General features: G+C 43.0%; 1 protein-coding gene across 2 annotated transcripts in view; it reads right to left on the reverse strand.

Annotated features, from left to right (window-relative positions):
* The window catches only part of WDFY1 (WD repeat and FYVE domain containing 1), a 102,812-nt gene that overhangs the window by 64,874 nt on the left and 15,263 nt on the right, over positions 1-22,675 (reverse strand). For both annotated transcript variants that reach the window (XM_029616330.1, XM_029616331.1), the window contains exons 2-3: positions 19,496-19,563; positions 2,844-2,917 (exon numbers count right to left, since the gene is read on the reverse strand). In XM_029616330.1, the coding sequence (XP_029472190.1) occupies positions 2,844-2,917; positions 19,496-19,563 (142 nt within the window). The remainder of the gene's footprint in view (positions 1-2,843; positions 2,918-19,495; positions 19,564-22,675) is intronic.

The following is a 22,675-nucleotide window of genomic DNA, read 5'->3' on the forward strand; positions in this document are numbered from 1 at the left end:
CTCCCCCTTTTTTTTGTGTGTTTAAAGAAGATATCATAGCCAGGGACTAAAACTTTAAAATTACATTTTTTTTTGTTTTTTTAATCACTTTTGATAGGACCTCTTAAAGGGGCAGCACCCTTATCTGGAATCACAGAGAAAAGAAGCCATTTCATCCACTAGACTAGACCAAAATCAGTAGTTCGGCCTGCTGAGGAGGGAGGCAGGAGGGGAAACTGGAGTAGTAAGGGCCATTCTGACCCATAGTAGAAGCAGAGCAGGGTTTTTTTTTTTCCTTCTCATTCTCCAACATGATTAGCTGTTTGAGGGAGCAGTGGGAAGCGCCGAAGACAGCAATGATGAACCCAGAGTGCCCGGCCGTAGTGAGGGAAGGTGGAAGCACCTATAGCAGCCCTCACATTAGTGATTCTAGAGGTAGGGTGAGGAGTGGAGTGGAACCATATTACTAGCAGCAGGAAGCCTGCAGAGCCAGGTGGTGGCAATTGGCACTCTGTGGGGGGGGGGGGGGGGGAAGGTGATAGCACTCTGTGGTGACCCCCACCATTTCCTGTTGATGTCAGCATGACCATTGTGTATCATGAAATTGAAATATTAGTTGCAAAGGTGAAATAATGGATGCTATATTCAAAATGTCATATGTTTATATTGTTGGAACACCAATGTAAGGTTAAAGACTGCTTGAACTGGCTCTGGTTAAAGACACTTCCTACTGCTTTATCATCTCTCTCAATTCCGATGGGTGCGCTCCATCTTCCAATATGCCCCACTGCAGCAGCTACTCTCCTCAGTTTCAGGTGACCTGTGACATTCTTCTCTCATGCGCTTTTCATCTTCAGTCTCATCAGATAAAAGTAAATGGTTTTATTAGTTTTTATATACCATCTCATCAGTTGGGACCATCACAATGGTTTACAATTAAATAAGACAGGAAATACAATACATAATAAAATAATAACAGCTAAAAATTTAAAAAAAAACATAACAATTTTAACAGCTATAGAAGTTAACAATACTTAAAAAGGAATTATAATGCTAGAATAATTGCTGAAGCAGATTACAGAATTAGAAGGTAACATACATTGTTAAAAACATAATAAATAAATAAATACTTTATTAAAAACAAAGTAAAAAGATAGCGGAAAAACTCAATATAAAACAAGACATTGCTGTTGTCTGCTATCCATTCTCTGTATATGCGCATTTTAAAAAAAAACAAAAAAAACACGTTTTCAGGTCAGATTTAAATTTTTGTGTCTCTGTTTGCAGCCGTATTTGTGTAGTATGTATTACAAGGAAGTACTAACAGACTCCAGAGTCAGCCCAGTTTAGAACATACCCATGGCTGTACACTGCTAAAAGTATAGTGTTACAGTACTAAAAGGAAGCTGTGTCATTCAGAGTCTGGGCCTTTCTTCTGAGTGTACAACATCTAGTGGTCCTGTACCTATATCGATTCTACCAGGTCACCAGGAGAAGGCAAAAATACAATAGGCTCAAAGAGGCAACAAAATATCAGCAAGAAGGTAACAAGAGTTACACCTTGGCAAATACCAAGCCCCAAATCAGAAAAAAAAAAAAAAAAAACAACTTTGTAGTAATGAAGTACATTATTTTGGGGGAAGCCAAATAGTGTCACACATTTGAAACTACCTCCTTGGAGTGCGTCATTCTACTTGGCCACCTTTTTGATTCAGACAAGCTCTTGCGCAAACTAGTAGCTTTCTTTTATTTTGAGGTACAATGGGAATAGACTCCATACTCTCAGGCCCAGATATGTTATTCAAGCACAGGGACTCTCGTGTGCACTGGACCTTCTCACTTTCGGGCCGATTCAATATGATGCGCACCATTAGCCCCAGTTTGGCCATGCGTTTGACGCCCTATTTTTACCCCTTCTACAGTAAGGGGTAATAGCGCATGGAAAACGTGCTGCCAATCCCCCCCGCCCCCCCCGAAACTAATAGCGCCCGAGCCAAGCCGCACATTTTACTCTCAGAAATTAACTCCTGCCTTTGGCAGGAGTTAATTTGGGCCAGCACCAGGAAAATGTACAGAGAAGCAGAAAAAAAATGCTTTTCTGTACACCCTCTGACTTAATATCATAGCGATATTAAGTCGGAGGCCCCAAAAATAAAAAAAAATATTAAAAATCGTAAAAAAAAAAAAACAAACAAAAAAAAAGAACAGCCCACGGCTCGCGGGTTGGAAGATGGACGCTCAATTTTGCCGGCGTCCATTTTCCAAACCCATGGCAGTCAGCGGGTTCGACAGACACCAGTAAAATTAAGCATTGGCCGTCAAACCCACTGACAGCTGCTGCTGCTTCTGTCAATAAGGAGGAGCTAGGAACACGCTAGTGTCCCTAGTGCCTCCTTATTACCGCAGGCCCTAATTTGCATACCTTTGCTTAGTAAATCGCGTGCCAGGAGAGTGGCCTGGGCGTGCGGGCGCTCACTGGCTCTCACACGCGGTTTACTGTATTGGCCCGTTTGAGAATTAAATCCCAGTCAAGCCTGAAATCTGTGGAAAGTGCCCATGTTTTGGTTTTACTCTGTCTCCTGGATCTCTCTCAATTTACAGGTACAAAATCCCCACAAAATTCAGGCTCTTAAGAAAAAGGGAATTAGTTATAAAAGAAAGACTGTCCCTCACCCTAGCTTATATAATAGATGCTAAAAGTATCTAACCCTCTAGAAAATAAAAGGTACAGATTACGATCATTAAAGTATCACCTAACCCTCAATCAGGACTACCTCATTAACTGGACTTATGTACCCAGAGATACTGTGTATTTCTCTCATCTTTTCCAAAAACTACCACTGAAGGGTTATTACAGTACTTACCATAATAGCTCCATTATCCTGGCCAACAAAGATTCGCTTGCTGTCATGATGATAAGTCATAGCGGAACAGGGAGCTACAAGGAACAAAACCAAAATATTGAAAATTAAAACCACATATATGAATAGTTCTCAGATTAAGACCAACGAGTATTACAGTAAGAAAACATTAAAGGTGTATCAGTATGATTACTTTTCAGCCACTTGTTGGCACCAGAGGGGAGAAGCCTAAAACAAACACACCCTAAGCAGTTGCACTCCTATCTGACAAACTCTCTACATGCCAAAGCATTCAATAACTTGTCCTGGTCCAGAGCCCATGTGACCATTCACAGATTCCTCCAGAAAAAAAAAAGAAAATTAAAAAAAAAGAAAAATCTACAGAGAATGCAAAAGACAGAAAGGGATTGTTTAACCAGTTAATGAGTGTCCCTAAAATAAAAAGTATCTGTCAAAGGGCTTTAATCATTAATCTCAAGGTCTTTCAGGCTTGTTGGGCCTTCAATTAACAGGTGTCAAGGCACTTACTCATGAAATGGAAAAAAGTTAGGGTTTTATCTTTGGGAAGTCTATAAATTCTTGCAGTTTGATTGTGCTCCATGCTCAGGGACATCTTACACCAGTTTTTTGGGGTTTGTTTTTTTTCCATACAAAATAAACCATGAAAATCCTTGAAGGTTTGGTGTATCCACACAGGAGAGGATCCCCCAAAATTTCTCTACTTTAGTCCAAGTTCAAAGTCAGCAAAAACGTTTTTAAAAATTAACAAAAAAGTTAGCTCTAGGAATGAAAAACTGGCTTCATGTTAATCTCCACCCATGCCTAAAACATCAGTTTCCTCCTGGCCTTCCCGTCACATGAAGGCCATCATCATCTTCCAAAATATCCCCTGCTTCAAGAGGGGCTCTGCTACGCTGAAGGCTCATTAGTGCTTTAGGGAAAATCAGATCTTTCCATCTTCAGTTCAGCCCTCAGTTGTGACTGAACAAACCTTAACAGATTTAAACCATATGCCCCATGAGTAAGGTCTAGAAGAAATAAGTGGTCTTTACTGTGAGGGGAGGAAAAACTAACTGTTCTGAGCAGCTGCTCTCCACATACGTTTTTAGATTGGGAAGTACAAAGATCCACGCAAAAAAGGGCAAAGTGATCTTATGCTACTGGTCTGCAAGTTTCACCTTTTCTTCAAGAAAAGTTTTCAACTCTGTTTCCACATTAAAACAATCTGAGCACTCTCATATGCAACTAATTTAAGTAAGACAGACATTTCTTCCAACGGCAAGACTCCTTTCCATTTCTCCCTCTTTTCTTTATAATTTCTTCAGGAACTGGGAAGGCTGCAGTAAATCTTCATTGCTTTCCCAGCTTCGTCAATAGTCAACTTCAGAAGTCACCTTGGGCCTCATCCGTTTCCACCTTGTGCTCCCTCAAGCAGCCAGCCATGTACTAAGGAGAGTGTAGGACATCTGCATACTTTTCTTAGTAGCTTCGGTGAAGTTCAGAGGAAACCTCAACCCACTCGTGCTTCCACCAACTGGCTAGGAGGTGCATGCCTTAGCTGTCTTAAATCAGCAGATTTTTCCCCCTCTATTTTCTACGGCTCCACTTCATCTATTCTTCATGATGCTGAACCTCCCCAGTCTTATTTCCTGCTGCAAATCACTAACATCAAGTCTACTGTCCCCATTCTCTACCTCAGTAGTCATTATCTTCTGTCTTGTCCACTGCTCTTTAGCTTCAAAGTTTTATTCCTCTCATCCAGCCATCTTCATGCTTGAAAATATTCATCCTCATCACAGTCATCACACTTCAACCTCTTATCTCCATATTCTCCTGCTCTTCCTCCTCCTCTCAGCTGGGAATATCAAGCCCAATTCTTGCCCTCCAAGACAACTGTCACCCATTCTGTGTATAGCAAACTGTTACTCTTCCAGTTTCATCCCTATCCCTCTCCTATGAAATACCCATTCTGTTTCTAACAAGCTTGCTGCCTACATTTATGACCTCTCTTTTAAACTCTTCATCTTCGCACCTTCAGACTTGGGTTTCTCCCCCCACTCCCAAGGATGCTGTTTCAATTGCTGCTCTTCGTCATGGATGGTATGTTTTTTCCCCATATACCTTGAAGAGTAAGCCACAGAGAAAGTGCTGGACTGTTGCTCTTCCCCTTCCTGTAGGATTCAACCCCCTCCTTCCACCTCAATCCCACCCATTTTCTTCCTCTGAGGATCATGTCATCTGCCTATTCACCCCATTACCTCTCCAGATAATAAATGACTACTAACACCCCCCCCCCCCCCTGATAAATGCTCCGCCTCTTTACTCACAAACATTCCAATATCTACCAGGCTTCATTCTATATTTCCCACAGAATGAAACGTTCAAGGACAAAGGGTCATCATATGAAACTGAGAAAATAATTTTGTCATCTGGAGGGTGGTGGACACAGACTTCTAATGGAAATGATAGGAGCAAGAAGACTGGCAGAATCCAAACATGAATAGGACTGAACCAAAAGGGTCCTTAGTGGTGGAGGTAGAAGATTACAGATCAAGTAAGACCCGAGCAGCACCACAGGAAGACTGGGTGGACCAAATGGTTCTTTTTTGCTTGGGTCTTATGTTGCATGATATCTAATTTAATTTAATTTAAACAAATTGCATTCCATCCACTGCCAAAGAAGTTGTTTGGAGCAGATAAAAGTTTTAAAAAAAAAACCACCACATTAACACAGATAAACCAAAAAACAGACATGAAAAATAAGAATGTTCCACAGACAGCATGGACCCACAACTTAAAAAAAATAATTAAAAATAGTTACTGCAACATTAACCAAAGGAATTAAGCAACTATATATATAAAAAAAAGATTTTAAAACTTTTTCAGAGATTAATCAAATGTATTAGACAATAAAAGTTTTCATTTTTTCCTGAAAAAAATCTCACTTCACTTTCCTCCTTCAAGGCCAAAAGAAAGTTATTCCATAAAAATTGGCACAATGGCTGTAAAGGCCCCATTATGGGTTGGTTGTAATTTGTGTGTTTGAGAGAGAACAGTTAATAGCACTTTCTCTGCTGCTTGAAGAGGGTACGATAAGAGTATATTCAATTAACAGATCTCTTAGATATGAAGGTCTATTTTCCTTGAGTGCCTTAAAAAAAACACACAAAAAAAAAACCACACACAGAAGTTTCAATCTGGCTCCTGCAAAGACTGGCAATCAGTGCAATCATAGCATTATATCTCCATAATCAATGCTTGTACTACTTGATGCAAATCTTGGAGTGTATGTATTTGAGTCTTTTCACTGTCCATAACTTACAAAAAAAAAAAGACAGTTTTTAATAAGGACTTATGTCATTTAAAGGTAAGGGCTGAATCAAGAATTCCATGCAGATCTCTCACCTCAGCCAAAAACAGAAATGTAACTCCATCGATCCATAGACAATGTAAATCTTGAGAAATAAAAATTTATGGATTTGCCATGACTTTTTTTTTTTTTTAAGATTGAGAATTAAACTGTTAGCAGTTCCACTTCCTAATCCCATAAATACAATCAGACAGCTCTGCAAAAACATCTTGAGAAGACGACCCAATTGGAAAATGCAAATGTATGTCTGCATAAATTTTACATCCATCCCTAAAGCAGAGTTGCTTACCTGTAACAGGTGTTCTCAGAGGACAGCAAGATATTAGCCCTCACACACACGGGGTCCCTCTTCAGTATCATAACAGAATTACAATTAAAATAGAAAATAGGATAAACCCAACTCTGTGGGGTGGCAGACGGGTTTCATGACTACTAACATCCTGCTGTCCTTGGAGAACACCTGTTACAGGTAAGAATTCTGCTTTCTCCGAGGACAAGCAGGATGGTAGTCCTCACACATAGGGGAATCCCTAGCTACAGGCTGCTCCCCAACACAAAAGAGGAGACCAACAGACACCTAACCCAGTGCTAATGGGCAAACACCACCAGTGCTGTTGGTAACAAGGAGCAAGACAGCTTGAACCCAAACAACGGGCCTTAGGATGAGAGAGTTTGGTTCTACACCTCAAATAGATTCCAAAGGACAGACTGGCCAAAGCTACTGTCGCATCAGCCATCCCTATCCAGACAGTAATGTGATATGAATGAGTGGAAAGGATTCCACGTAGCAGCCTTGAAGATCTCCTCCATGGGAACTGCTCACAAGTGGGTCACCGACGCTGCCATGGCTCTGACAGAATGAGCCTTGACATTACCCCCAAGATGCAGTCCCGCCTGGGCATATCAGAAGGAGATACAATCTACTAGCCAACTGGATAGTGTCTGTTTGGCAATGGCAACACCCAACCTATTCTTATCAAAAGAAACAAAAAGTTAGGTGAACTATCATTGGGCTTCTGTCCACTCCAGATAGAAGGCTAAGGCTTGCTTGCAGTTCAAACTGTGCAGTGCTCGTTCACCTTGATGTGAATGGGACCTGGGAAAGAATGAATGTTGGCAGGACGACAGTCTGGTTAAGATGGAAATCAGTCACTACCTTAGGCAGGAATTAGGGTGTGTATGCAAGACTACGTTGTCGTGATAAAACTTAGTATAAAAGTGGATAAGTCACTAAGGCCTGGAACTCGCTGATCTGCATGCTGAAGTGACCACCACCAAAATTATGACCTTGCATGTCAGGTACTTCAGGACACAGGTGCAGCAGCAGCTCCAAAAGCGCTTTCATCAGCTGAGCTAACACCAAGTTGAGATCCCAAGACATAGTGGGAGGCCTTAGGGGAGGCTTCAATTGATGCAGACCCTGCATGAAACATAGAACACCCATCTCTGTACAGCCTATTGTTGTATCTACACCTTGGTGGTATGCACCAATTGCACTAAGATGAACTCTAATGGAGTTGGTTTTTAAGCCAACCTCCGATAGGTGTATAAGGTAATTGAGCAGTTTTTGTGTGGGGCACGAGAACGGATCAAATTCGCTACCCCCCCAGTCCAGTGACCACTCGAGGGGTCTGAAGGCTTGACACAGCCTGTCCACTAACATTCTCCATCCTGGATAGGGTCCACAACCATATCCGGATCACTTCCTGACACAAGAGGTACAAACCCATGCCTCCCTGCTTGTTGACATACCACATGGCTAACTGTCTGTCTGTTTGGATCAGGAAAACTTTTTTAGACAGCCGATCTCTGAAAGCCCATAGCATGTACATGATCGCCCGAAGCTCCAAGAAGCTGATTTGACAAGAACGTTCCTGAGCGGACCAAAGACCCTGGGTGCAAAGCCTATCTAATGAGCTCCCCACCCCAGGTAGATGCATCTGTGGTTAGGACAATTTGAGTGGGGAGACTCCAAAACGAAATTTCCTGATCCAGATTGGAAAATATCCACCACCAGGACAATGAGTCCTGGAGAGATGAGATGACTCGGATGCACTGGCGCCACTGTAACCTCAGGGTCCATTGGGCTCTGCGCATGTCTAAAAGTGCCAAGGGAGTAACATGGACAGTTGCAGCCATATGGCCCAACAGCTTCAACATGTGCCAGGCTGATACCTGCTGGTTCTGTTGCATCTCTGCCACAATGGTCGCCACGGCAGTGGCCCTCTGGGAGGCAGAAAGGCCTTGACCTGAGCCATGTCTAGCAGGGCTCCTATGAAATCCAACTGAGGTGATGGGCTGAGATAGGACTTTTGTTGGTTGATAACGAACCCTAGTAACTCCAACACCAGAATGGTCAAGTGCATGGACCCAACAGCTCCTGCCTGAGGCATGCTCTTGACCAGCCAATCGTCCATCTAAGGGAAGACATGCACTCCCAGTTTGCAGAGTTGTGCCGCCACCATGACCAAACATCTTGTGAAGACCCATGGGTGGATGTAAGCCCAAACAGCAACACCCTGTACTGGAAGTGCTTTGTTCCCACTACAAATCGGAGATACTTCCCAGTGACTGGGAAAGATCTTGATATGAGTATTCGTCCTTTAGGTCGAGAGAGTACAGCCAGTCCCCTTTTTGTAAAAAGGGGGATCAAGGTACCCAGGTAAACCATCTTTAACTTTTCTCTTTTTTAGAAACTTGCACAAGACCCTTAGGTATAAGATGGGATGGACTCATGTTCTCTTTGGAATCAGGAAGTACCTGGAGTAGAATCCCCATCTTTTCCCTGCGGGTAGAGGCTTGACTACCCCCAGCTCTGCTTGTAATGCCTGATTTGCTACTGGCCCCCAGTATGGGCACGGATGGCAATTTTGTGGGACATCCAATAGATTCAAATAATACCCTTAGCAGACTATGGACAAGACCCACTGGTCAGAGATTACACTGGGCCACTGGTTCACAAAGAACTACAGCTTGCCTCCGAACGGAGGGTCCATCATCCCGGGTATGGGCAACTGGCTTACGCTCCTTATGGTCCAGTCAAAACGCCATCTCCGGTGTTGACTGAGGATCTGGCTGGAATTTGTGGGCTCTCTGCTGCCTGGGATGGCCGCAGGAGTCCTGATGGTGTCAATGGAGTGAGGCAGCGGAGGACAGTATTTCCTCTGGCAAAAGAAAGACTTCCTTGGCCACAGTCGATGACCACCTTTATGAGGAGGACAGGTCCTGAGTACTGGCAGAGAGTTGTTGGAGGGTCTCATGGTGGTCTCGAAGTGAGGCCACAGCATCCCTTACCCTATGTCTGAAGAGATTCTCTCCAGCGAGTCATTCCTGTAACTCTGGTTGGAGATCAGAGGCCCATAGCCACGCCATTCTGCAGGTGCTGACTCCTGCTGCAGAGACTCTCGATGCCGTTTCAAAAACATCATAGGTCACACAGATCTAGTCTTTTCCGCACTTCAGACCCTTGTGCACCTGTCTTGCTGCTGTTAAGGTAGCTGCTCAGCCACCTCCTGCACCTGCTTCCAGATATCCTGTGAGTATTGGCTCATGTAGAGCTGGTAGGCAGCTATGCAGGCAATAAAGCATGGTGCCTTGGCGATGGATGCTATCGAGAGGAAGATGTTCCAAGGCACCAAGGAATGTGTCCAAGTGTACTCAGCTCTCGAGGTCAGATTCAACTGCCACAAACTGGTGAGGCAGCTGACTCTTATCAAATCTGGCAGCCTTCTGGATGAAGTAGACCCCATCCTCCTTGTTAACACTGTGAGGGGGTACCTTATATCCTCAGCAGCAACTCCTTAAGGATCTCATGTACCGGGACTGCCACGATCGCCTTAGGAGGCTCTTCGAACTGGAGGATCTCAAGCATTTTATTTATTTATTTGCAAGTTTTATATACCGTCATTCGGTGGGTTCCATCATAATGGTTTAAAACATTTGTATAAGAATAGCTAATCCAAGTACAATTCCTATTACAATATATTAAATACATAAAAGTGATAAAAATGCATAAAAATGTTAAGATATATGTAAAATATTAAGAACAGATATAACATTACAAAGTTAAAATAAGAAGTTATCAGATGATATATAGTAGAATTATTGGCATAATTAAAAGTTATAAGAACACGTAATAGTTATCAATGATAAGATATGCATAAAATATTATATAGTTTTGTGCCCGACATCCTCCTCTGTTAAAAGTTAAAATGGGATTGGCCGCCTCCATCATCCTCACAAACCCTGCGAAGGTCAAGTCCTCAGGCAGGGATTTCCTTCACTCATCCGGAGGAGAATGGTCTGACGAGAGACCATCAGAGCCCTCAGAAGAGGACTCCGTTGAATCATCCCCCCAGCGGTCATAAGGACCCTCATCCTCACTGAATGCTACAGGGAAAGGGGCCCTAGGTGCTTGGCCTTTGTCCAGAGATACAGGCACCAGCAGAACTGGACAGGGGACTACAGGCCTCTGTCTCTGCTGGCCTCTGTGGAGCTTCCTCCTTGGAGGAACCGGCAACAATCACTGATTTGATAGGGGGAGGCCTCAGTGCCTCACTGGACACAGGTGCTGTCCCAGGAACCAGCATCAGCTAGGTTGGTAACGCACCAATGAGCATATTGAGCTTCTCCAACAGCAGTAGGATGATGGGTAGTACCAGCTCCAGTGCCTTCGGTGTCACAGGTTTGATGTCCTGCAATGCCCAATCCACTACCAGCTGGACTCCACACTCCAGCTCCTCCTCAATCATTGCCAATGCCAACACCGACTGGAAGGAAGAAGGGGTGGCCAGATCTTCAGACCCATGGGTGTATTAGCAACTGGTACCAGGACCAGTGAAGATCGTTGCGGACCCCTGGCATTGTTAGAGGATGGGCCCTCATGGCAAAAGCTGGTTCATCCCCACTCTCAGCACTGTGCATATACGGGGACTAGTGCAGATACTTCTTAGGCTCTCTTCAATGCTCAGCCCGGTCTTTCCCCGGTGCCAAGACTGAAGACAATGAACCTGGCGTCCTTGACCCAGAGGAGATAGACCATTGTCTGTCTCTGGAGCCCCTATCCATCAATGGTCCCACCAATGTTGATGGCATGGTGTCCTTCAGTGCGACTCCAAGGTCCATCAATGCCGATGGCTCGAACTTCCTTGACCTAAAGAGCTAATCCATCTTGAGTTGAAGCAGATGTACCTTCAGGGGTCATTTGGGCGTACAAGCAACAACCATGGATGTCATGCAGTGCCCCCAGGCCTAAGACATATCTTGTAAGGATCTATAATGGACATGGTCCTCCGGCACGGGGGGGGCATCAACGAAAACTGGACATGGCCATGATGAAACAAGAAAAGGGGCCGCAAACACGAAACAAAGGCAGCATCCGTCAATGGCCAGTGGAGGGGGGAAATTGACCATGAAAGGAAATGAACCAGAAATGCCGAAAACCCTGTCTAGGATACTACAAGGGAGGTACCGAGAGGGACCCAGCGATGGAATGATACCAAAAACTGTGATAAAAAAAAAAAGGGTTTCTACTAGGCCAGAATCAGCCAAAGTGAGCTCAATCAAACCGCGAGGGTTACAGCTCCACAGAAGAGACTGAAGAGGGACCCCGTGTGGACGTGTGGTATAGGGCATGCTCAATGTGCCTAGTTAAAGTTTTAGAAACTTTGACATAAGTTTTCCGCATTGGGGCTCTATCTGATGATATATTACCCATGTGTGAGGACTACCATCCTGCTTGCCCTCTGAGAAAAGAGGCTGATCACCAAAGGGCTGTAAATAGATGTTAAAGTACAGTTGATAAAGCTGATCTTTATGGGGCTTCCAATATGAAAAAGTATCACAAATTTTCACTAACTAGTAACAATCCAGCAGGAAAGAATTAAACAGTGAAGGACTAAACCACTCACACCAAATGATTAAAGGCAATCAAGTCATTTAACATAGAATAGGGTATCAAATGCAGACAAAACATCAAGCAAAATAAGAATATAAGATCTCTTTCCCTGGTGTGGCAAAATATGTTTTGTTAATAAAATTATGTATCCTGTGAAACATCTTTGTCTTTATAAACTCATTTTCTACTGACTTTAAGTTAAACAGCAGGTGGCAGCATATCAATACTGTATTTCATAGTGAGTGGATTAATCTCTGACGCAGATCAAATCAGATGAAATCATTCTAAGAAAGGAGGCAGAGTGACAGCTGAGAATTACTCATACAAGCTGACAGGGATAGGAGCCAAGAAAGTATAGCTGTGAGCTAAAAGCTTTTTCAAACAAAGTCAGAGTACAGCTTTGTGCACGGATACGTCACAAAGTGAGAAAATCAGCATCTAGCCTCTCAGCTGTTTTTGTTGTAAGAAGTCAGACTGTGAGTCCAACAGGATCAACTCCTCTCCTGCTGAGAAAAACTGCAGTGTTTAAATTGGCAGACAAGTCCGAGGTAAAAGTATTTAGTGTTAAATGAAAAATCCCTTTTCTTTTTCCCTCTTCGTTGCTTACAGCTTTTCAAATCATTGTTGTATTTGCTGTAAATCAATATTAACAATACAATTTTAGTTTATTAACATTGTGTTTGTGACTGGATTAGTAAACCAAGTAAGCTATATGATCTCCAGGTTTTTAGTAACTAGTCAGTGAATGCCTCTCTGTGAACGTTTTGACTTCCAACTGTTGTGAGGTTACAATGTCCCCAGAAACCATTAGAAAATAATCAGGATGTTTGCTAAGAGGCAAGCTGGAACCCAGTTAGTGGGTGGGAGGGTACCTAGACAGGGGCACATGCGCAGGTGGAGGTAAGGCCTGAACACTGATTGTTGGAACACTCAAGTGACCAAGTGTTGATCACTGGTGGGCATTCAGAACTGTAGAGAGGCATTGTGTTACACCTGGCGGCAAACATCAGGAAATCCAAAAGTTTCCTGAAATAAGGGCCTCCTGGCCTCCAGAATGCTATGCTCTCTTCTGCAGACAGAGACAGGCCAATAGGCAAAAAGGAGAACATGTCCAACAGCCCTCCAGCCTCAAATGGATACTCACCGACAACCACAAATTGTACAACGACACCAACTCGGGAACCAGACCCTGCCAGAAATCCAGATGCCAACTCTGTTCCCATATTAACCCAGGCAACACAAATCACAGAACCCTACATCAACTGCAACATCCAGGGCTCATTCACCTGCTCTTCTTCTAATGTAATATACACTATCACCTGCTGGCAATGCCCCCTATCATCTACACAGCCCAATCACTTAAGGAAAAAGAATACATGGACATAAATCTGACATTAAAAAAAGGAGTCAATGTTCAGAAACCAGTGCTACCCAAAATGGGGTCACACACAAAACCTTCAGCTGCGGTCCCAAATGGCTCAAACTACTGGGGTTCTTCAGGTGCCAGCAGCAGCCACATTTGAGGTAGAAGTCATGGGGCCTATGAGCCAGAATGCTCTCACAGGCCCTGCAGTGGCACTGTCTATGCAGGACTTTCTGTGGTAACAGGAAACCCTGCGCAAGGAGGAATTGGAACCACTGCGGTACTTGCATTAGCTCACAGTCCCGAGGCTAACTTTCTTTACTAATGTTGCTGCTGTTTGCAGCAGATCACAGACAGGCTTAAGACCAGCCATGAGCAGAGGGGAGGGCTAAGTGTGCATGAGCTAGTAGAGACTGACACTGTTCCTCTGTCCTCACTCACCAATGAACTTAGCCAAAGGAAAAAACCGTTACCACTGTAACCAGCCTGCCCTCTCTTCCAACCAACTGTCATCCACCTTTGGCCTAAGGCACAAAGGAAAATGTTACCAGTAATCCTGACCAGGGTTATTGTTTGGAGGAGGAGCTGTTTGAAGGGAGATCAGATGCAGGAGGTTTTGAGGGTTGCATCAGGTGAAAAGGGGTTGGCTGTGGAGAGTGAAAAAGGAGGAACAGAAGGGGGATGTAAAAGGAGTTGTGGAGGAGAAGGGATCAGCTGAGAGTGGGTACGAGAAGGCTTAGAGGGGAGAAAGAGGGGACAACAAAAGATCACTTGGAGGTGAAAGAAGAACTGAAAGTGCAAAAAAGGGCTAGAGGTAAGTAAGAGGGGATAGGCTAGAGAGGTTAGAGGATTTGGGAGATTAGCTGGAGGAGTGGAGGTTGAGAGAGACTATGGTGGGTGGATGTTGACGGAAGGAATTAACTGGAGTGCAGGGAAGCGGAGAGCAGCACGATTATTAGAGAGGAACTGCACCCCTGCTTGTCCTCTGGGGTCATGTGAATGTTGAAGTGCTAAAACAGGGGCAAATTGGGGAACACTGTCTGACCTTCCGATTGCCATACTCCTACAAAGGAACACGCCAGCTGAATTGGAACTCATCAAAACACACCATCACCCTCAGTCTGAACAGACGATGGCTTCATGGCACACTGGAGTCACCCTGTCTTTTCTCCCTTCCTTCAGTTGGCTGAACCATAATCCTATTAACACTCCCTTTCTACACCCTGCCCTGCTTTTTTCAATACCTTCTCTTGGTTCCGTAACCTTCCTCCCCCAGCCCCATCTTCATGAATACTAATCACCTCCTGTACTACAATTCATGCATCTGACCAACGTGGACTGTCCTCAAAAGCTCATGCCTCAATAAATTGGTTAGTCTATAAGGTGCCACCTACCTTATTTTTGCAACACTAGTACAGTACTTAGAAAGCCTCCAACTTTACTGCAGCAGTGCTCCTTTGTTCCTCCAAGGTGCTGGCACCACACCCCCCTGCTGTGCTTTTACCCACATCAATTGGTTAATATAAGCATGCAAGCAAGCAAACTGTATCTTTTGGGTTTACAAAATCATTTGTAATGATGTAAAATGAGTGGGTGCGTAACCTAATAGAGCAGCGGGCTGAGAGCCACTGAAATCAGGGTTCAAACCCACTGACACTCTTCATGACCTAGGACAAAATCACTTCACCCACACTGCCTCAGGTATAGAAACTTAGGGCCTCATTTAGTAAGCATTTTTCTCATAAAACAGGAAGTTGTCAGTTTTGCTCTTACTGGGTTCCAGGTGCAAATCTAAATTTGCCTTTCATTCCAGTCCAAGATTTCAACATTAAATCATAAGACTCTAATCATAAGACTTAGAGCATGAAGTAAACCGCTCTCTTTTTTTGCACTAACTTGAACTGCTGTTCCATCATGCGACCCTTGTTTAGCTGACCTACTTAGAGATCCAAGAACCTCCAAGGCCCAAGATTTGTGAGCCACTTCTATTCCGATTCCACAGTAACGTACGTTAGAGCAGCGGGCTGAGAACCAGGGAAGTCAGCATTCAAACCCACTGACACTCCTCGTGACCTAGGACAAATCACTTCACCCTACATTGCCTCAGGTATAAAGACTTGGGGCCTCATTCACTAAGCATTTTTCCTCCCATAGAATGGAAGAAAAACCTTAGTAAATCAGGCCCTTAGATGATAAGCCCTCTGGGGATACAAACATACCTACCGTACCTAAATGTAATTCACTCTTGAAAAGGCATGAGCTAAACTGAACATAAAAGATATGCATGCTGGGTCAGACACATCCCATAAAAATAGATCTATTTCTTGTTGCTCACGCCTAGGGATAAGTAATGCTTTTCCCCAAGTCTACCCAGCTCATAACAGTTTATGCACTTTTTTCCTCGAACTTGTGCAAACCTTTTTTTAAACCCCACTATGCTACTGGCCTTACCCACATCCTCTGGCAACTGTACACAAGTGTGGAATCTAAGTGGAAAAAAAAAAAGTATTTTCTATGATTTGTTTTAAATCTGCTGGTTGCTAGTTTCACAGTGACCCTTTGTTTTAGTATTTAAAAAGTTAAATAAAAACTTGCCATTCTTATCCTTTTCTGCACCTTTTCTAGTTCTGCTCTGTCTTTTTTTTTTTACATGAGGACAACCAGAACTGGAAGCAATATTCATGGTGCAGTGGCATTATGTTGTGTTTTTGTTTTCCTCCATTCTTCTCCAAATAATTCCTAACATCCTATTTGCTTGACTGCCGCCGCCTGCTGAGCTGAGGATTTTTAAAAGTATTGTTCATAAGGATTCCGAGGTCCTTCTCCTGGGTAGCGATTTCTAATTTGGAACCCAGCATCGTGTACCTGCAGTTGCATTTAATTTAATGTTTCTATTTTGCCAGAGTGGATCACAGTAAGGAATATAGGGTTAAAGCATATTTACTTTCTCAAGTGGAAGTCGGAGATAGAAAGTTACATAGCATAGCCAGTTGGACCTGCAGATGACCAAGGAGTGCTCAGAGGGACTAGGAAATAGTACAAACACAAATTCTCCTCAATCTTTACTGAGAAGGATGTCTGGGACATACCCAGATGATTCAGAGCAACTAAAGCAAATCACTGTGAAACTAGAAACTGTAATAGAGCAAACTGGAGAATAACAAATCATCAGGATTGAATGGTATTCACCCCAGTGCTCTGAAAGGACACAAACATAAAACTGCAAACCTGTTACTAGTACTCTATAGCCTATCATTTAAAATGGCTACAGTTCCCGAAGACTGGACAGTAGCCAATGTATTGTGGAATTTTTTTTTTTTTTTTTTTAATTTTTTTTTTTTTTTTAAAGGACTTCATGGGTGATCTGGGAAACTATAGGCTGGTGAGCCAAATGTCTGTGCATGGCAAAATAATAGACTCTATTCTTAAAATAAAAAAATTGCTAGGTAGAAGATCGTGACTTAATGAGCAACAGTCAACATGGTTTTAACAAAGGGAAGTTTTGCCTTACACCTATTGGATCTTTTTTTTTAAAGGTATAAATAAACATGGATAAAGAAGTCAGTTGATTATAATGTAGATAGGAGGCAGGAGATTGGGCATCTAAAAGGCAGATGAAGTTTAACCCAGCATTGTGTACCATACACAGACTTTTCTGAGATTCTGCATATTCTAAAGGTTTCATTTCTTTATACTTCACTATGGGAACCCCCCAGGATAAAATCAGACCCAAATTATGAGAATGAGGAAGCAGGTACTCTGCTAGTATGCCTTTTGAAGGCCATTTTTAGAAACAAAAAGCCAGTTTCAGATGGGTAGCCAAACCAAATATAACATTAAATTACCGCATTGTAATAAATGAAACCAAAACTGGGTTTAAATTCTAAATTTTTTTTTCCACTGTTTCTGCATCACCAAATATTCTGCATCTGTTTTTGTTGGGGAAAAATCTAAGATTCAGAGCAACCCATTTGTATGGAAATTCACTTTCAAGATGTATTTTATTTATTTAGATTTAGCTCACGCCTTTTCATTGGCAACTCAAAGTGAGCTATGTTCAGGTATAGAGAGTAAAAATAAGTTGTCCGTTTTTGTCTATTGATGCAATGGTGCTCAAACTAGTCCACAGGCTCCACTAGCTAGTCGAGGTTTTAGGATAGCCCCAAGGAATACACATGAGATCTTCGTATGCTGGAAGCAGTGCATGCAAATATGTCCAATGCACATTCTTTAGGGAGGTCCTGACGGGAAGGGTGCAAGGACTGTTTGAGCACCCCTGTATTAATGGACAAAACCACCCTGAACTGGTTTAAAAGTATTCTTTTTCCTTCCATTTTGACAGTGAATCCAAAGATGATACAAAACCAAAATTGTGTTTGAAGCTGAGGGCAAGGCAATGGCAATCACAGCAGGAGCTGGTGCTGACACTTTCCGTAAACATACAAACCAGGGAATGAAAAATAAATTTTCTAATATAAAAGATTTCATAGATATCAACATTTAGAAATGGAATACTATCATTTTTAGTCCCTTGATTAAAGGCCATGTTTCCTGGTGCTGCAGAACAAATACCGTAGTTTTCACGCCATAAAATGCACTTTTTTCCCCCCAAAAGTGGGGGGGAAGTGTCTGTGCATCTTATGGAGCGAATGTAGTGTCTCTTCCTCTCGCGCGCCGTCCTCCTCCTCCTCCTCCTCCCAACTCAGCCCAATCAGCATGGTGGCGCAGGTCAAATGCAAGAAACATTTTATCATAAATCACTAAACTATAACATGAACTAAAAAAGTAAAGGTTTGTATCATGTGTCCTCTATCCCAGGCAGTATATTACCCTCATGATTTTCTAATATATCTAAACAAATGAGAAGGAAATGGCCTGTACTAACCATAAACTTTGATGCCAGCAGACCGGCAGAGCTTGAGCTCCCTGCCGGTCTGCTGTTCCCGGGGTGCATCTTACTGTGAAGGTCGGCGTGGTGCGGCGCAGGTCAAACATCAGTTGTTTGAACCGCATGGGCTACGCCAGTTCAAACAGCTGGGGACAGAATTTTTTCTTATTTTCCTCCTCTAAATCCTAGGTGTGTCTTATGGTCAGGTGTGTCTTATAGTGCGAAAAATATGGTATATGAATATCAAGAAGCCCAGTATTAGTTGGCAGCCACTGTGCATCAGAGGAACATGAATAGGCACTTTAGACAGGAAAAATGGTTTAGTTTTCAACAACTTAAGCAACATATTATTCCTCAGAACTGCTGACAGTCTAATCGACCAGGACTATCATACATAAAAATCTTTCATAGAATATGAAATATAGAAATACAGAATAGGAGAGCAGATAAGGATCATAAAGTCCATCCAAAACCATTCTTCCTCACAGACTGATGGTTCTCCAGGATATCCCCTCCAAAGAATGCGCAGGAGATAAACCTGCTGACACATACTCATCATGTCAGGGACATCCTAAATAACCAGAACAGCTAGGATGGAGGGACCTGAGAACAGACTCAAGAACCATAGCTGATCTCTGGATTGTGAATAAGTGAAGGGAAAGCAAGGAGCCTCTAATACCTGCTCCAGGTTTCCTTGAATTCCTTTGCTGATTTTTACCTCTACACTTCCCCTGGGAGGTCGTTCCATGTATCCGCTACCCTTCTGGCACGGTATATGCTAAAGTTAGGACCGTCCTGGTAAAAGGAGACTTCTGGTATCCCTACAAGTGCTGCAACCCCACCCAGGATAATCTGTGTTTTATTCTGTGGAAGTAACTGAAGAAAAAGAAATCCCAACACTGTTTCTATGAAAGGACTGCTCTCAGGGAAGAGAGAGGCCTTCTGGCAAACATTTTGAAAACAGAAGGAAAATCATTACCAAGACCTTCAGCACCATAACAATAAATACCATTGCTGAAACCAAGTTTGGAAAAAAAATATATAGTTTTGGACCCGCCTAACTCCTTTCATTACCCCCAATGACATCAGAGTGCCACTCTCTCTGTACATACCCATTCCATGGAAGTACAATACTTACATGACATTGTGTGGTAGATGCTGGGCCAGTACTGCCCACTGTCTCTTTTTAGCCATACTCTGATTGTTCTGTGTAGAGAGAGGAGAAGGAAAACAGGTTAACCAGATTCAGAACAAGGATTTTGACCTTTATTCTCCATTTGCCCAGTATCTTATTACCCTGTGACCTAATAAAATGCACTCAGGGATGAATACTGAATTATGGGCTGGATTTACAGTATTTGCACTCATCTATATAAATACATTTTATTTAAAATATTTATCAATCCCCTCTCCAGCCAACAAATGGCCTGCCAAAGTGATATACAAAGTTATCATAAATAAAATGCAAGTAACTGTCAGTAGCAACAAACACAGAATGGAAGGACACCGGAAATTACTATACCTTTTTTCTGTGTGTTGTGCCCACGTTAACGACTGAAAAGATTATCGTAAATAGCAATCAAGCTAGGTAGAATACATTGTACAAATCAACTCCTCTTTTACCTTTCAGCACTCCAAACAGAAAATCTTCACTGATGTCAACTTTGCTGTTCATACTTCTGAATGGGTATGTAAAACTACCCCTCAAAACCTACCCCATCTACCAAACTTCACCCGAGCTAAAAGTGCCCCCTCTTACAGTGATATAAATAGTAAACTTACAGATTGGAGTCTCTCTCTGAACCAGCATTTGCGCTAAAATCCTTTCTGGTAACGTGCCTGCGCGATGCAAAAAAATAGCGCAGGCGCGATAAACATATCGCGCGTTGAGGATTACCTATCCAATGCGGGAGCAGGGAAATTAGCCTAAATATGCCCTTTTATTTTTTTGGAATCGTGGGTGCTATTTCCACTGTTTTGGAGAAATTACTTACCTGATATTTTCGTTTTCCTTAGTGTAAACAGATGGACTCAGGACCAGTGGGTTATGTGCTCTTCTGCTAGCAGATGGCAGACGTATTCAGATTTCAAAGCTGACGTCATCCTAGATATACCCCTGCAGAGACCTCAGCTCTTCAGTATTGTCTTCAAAAAGCCATTGTGGATATATATTTTCTTAACTAACTTGATTAAAACTGATTAACTTGATTGAACTGATTCCAAAAACTGGAGACCACCAGTGCACTCAACCAATTAACGCCAACACCGGACAAACTGCGGGTGTCTTGAACTAGGGGTAGGCAACGGCTTACTCGTATTTGCTTAAACTCTAGGTTCTCCTTCTCGAGGGTAGCCATGGGCGGGATGCTGAGTCCATCTGTCTACACTAAGGAAAACAAAATTATCAGGTAAGTAATTTTTCCATTTCCTAGCATGTAGCCAGATGGATTCAGGACCAGTGGGATGTACAAAAGCTACTCCCAGACAGGGCGGGAGGCTGCCCATGGCCCACTTAGTACTACCCTTGCGAAAGCTGCGTCTTCTCAGGCTTGAACATCCAGGCAGTAGAACCTGGATAAGGTGTGTAGGGAGGACCACGTCACCACCCGACAGATCTCGGCAGGTGACAGCAGCTTGGTTTCTGCCCAAGATACTGCCTGGGCCCTAGTAGAATGATCCTTAACCTATAGGGGTAAGGGCTTTCCTGCCTCTATGTAGGCCGCCTTGATTACTTCCTTGATCCAGCTAGCTATGGTCGCCCATGAGGCCGCTTCTCCTTGATTCTTCCTGCTGTGGAGAACGAACAATTAATCCATTTTGTGCACCAGTTTCGATCTTTCCAGGTATCGCACCAGGATTCTGCCGATATTTAGATGGTGAAGAAAGTGTGAATCCTCAGAGTCCTTATGTTCATCCGGAGATGGTAGGGAGATGGCTTGGGTCAAATAAAACTCGGAAACCAAGACTCAAAACTTGGCTATTCAAACAAGCCTTCTATCCATACCAATAATTTTACTCTAAATCTTCCCAAATATATGCACCTTGTAATGTGTCTACTGTATATTTAGCCAGGTCCTTTTGAGTACTACATTATTTATTGTATCTACTTGTTCTTTAATCCCCAGTTACTTGATCCAAGTTTATCCTCCTGTTCGATGTAATTGCACTCTGTCTTGCCTGTTTAAAGTTATAATGTAAACCGAATTGATATGTAACTTTTGCTACATGAATTTCGGTATATAAAAATGTTAAATAAATAAATAAATAAATAAATAAACCACTTTCAGTGGTAAGGAGGGGACAGTGCACAGCTATATGGTTCCAGGAGTGAACCTAAGGAAGGGTTCCTGGCAGGATAGTGCCTGTAGTTTGGAGATGCAACGAGCTGAACATATTGTCACTAAGAATACCATCTTCAATGTTAAGAGGTGTAGTGACAGACTGTGCATTGGTCTGAAGGAAGCCCCCGCTAGGAAGTCTAATACCAGATTGAGGTTCCATAGGGACACTGGCCACTTTAGGGGTGGCCGAAGTTGCTTAACCCCTTTTAGGAAACTGGTCAAATCCAGATGAGCTGATAGACTGATTCCATTCACTTCGGCTCTGAAGCAGGAGAGGGCTGCTACTTGGTCCTTGAAGGAGTTGAATGACAACCCCTTCCTCATGATTCTGAAGTTCCTACAGGACAGTGTGAAGATCTTGGCCGTCCGCGGGAGTATTCCACGGTCCTCGCACCAGGCTTCGAATATTCTCCAGATCCGTATGTATGCTAGATATGTTGAGAACTTGCACTCGTGGAGCAGGGTGTCAATCACAGCCTTTGAATAACCAAGCTTCTTCAGGCGAGTCCTCTCAAGGGCCAGACCGTAAGAGAGAATAGAGATGGATCTTCGTGAAGAATCAGGCCCTGCTGGAGAAGGTCCCTGTGTGGAGGTAGACACAGAGGGCTCCCCGCCAGGAGTCTTTGCATGTCTGCGTACCATGGGCATCTTGGCCAATCCGGGGCCACTAGTAGAACTTGTCCCCTGTGATGTTCTATCTTATTTATTTATTTATTTAACACTTTTTTATACCGACCTTCATAGTGATAACCATATCGGATCGGTTTACATAGAACAAGGATAACTGAAGCAATAAATAAAGTGAATAACAATAGCGGAGAATAAGGTAAAGTTACATTTAACAAGGAGTAGAAACTTGGAAGCTAAATATAGCTGGAAGAAAAAAGGCAGGAAGTATTGTAACACAATAATAATAAAGGATGTGGGTTAAAGCTTAAGGTGCTTTAACCTAAAAGTGCCAGAGTCCATCTTTCGAG

The sequence above is a fragment of the Rhinatrema bivittatum genome, chromosome 9 (assembly GCF_901001135.1).
Source record: "Rhinatrema bivittatum chromosome 9, aRhiBiv1.1, whole genome shotgun sequence".
NCBI classification, from domain to species: domain Eukaryota; kingdom Metazoa; phylum Chordata; class Amphibia; order Gymnophiona; family Rhinatrematidae; genus Rhinatrema; species Rhinatrema bivittatum.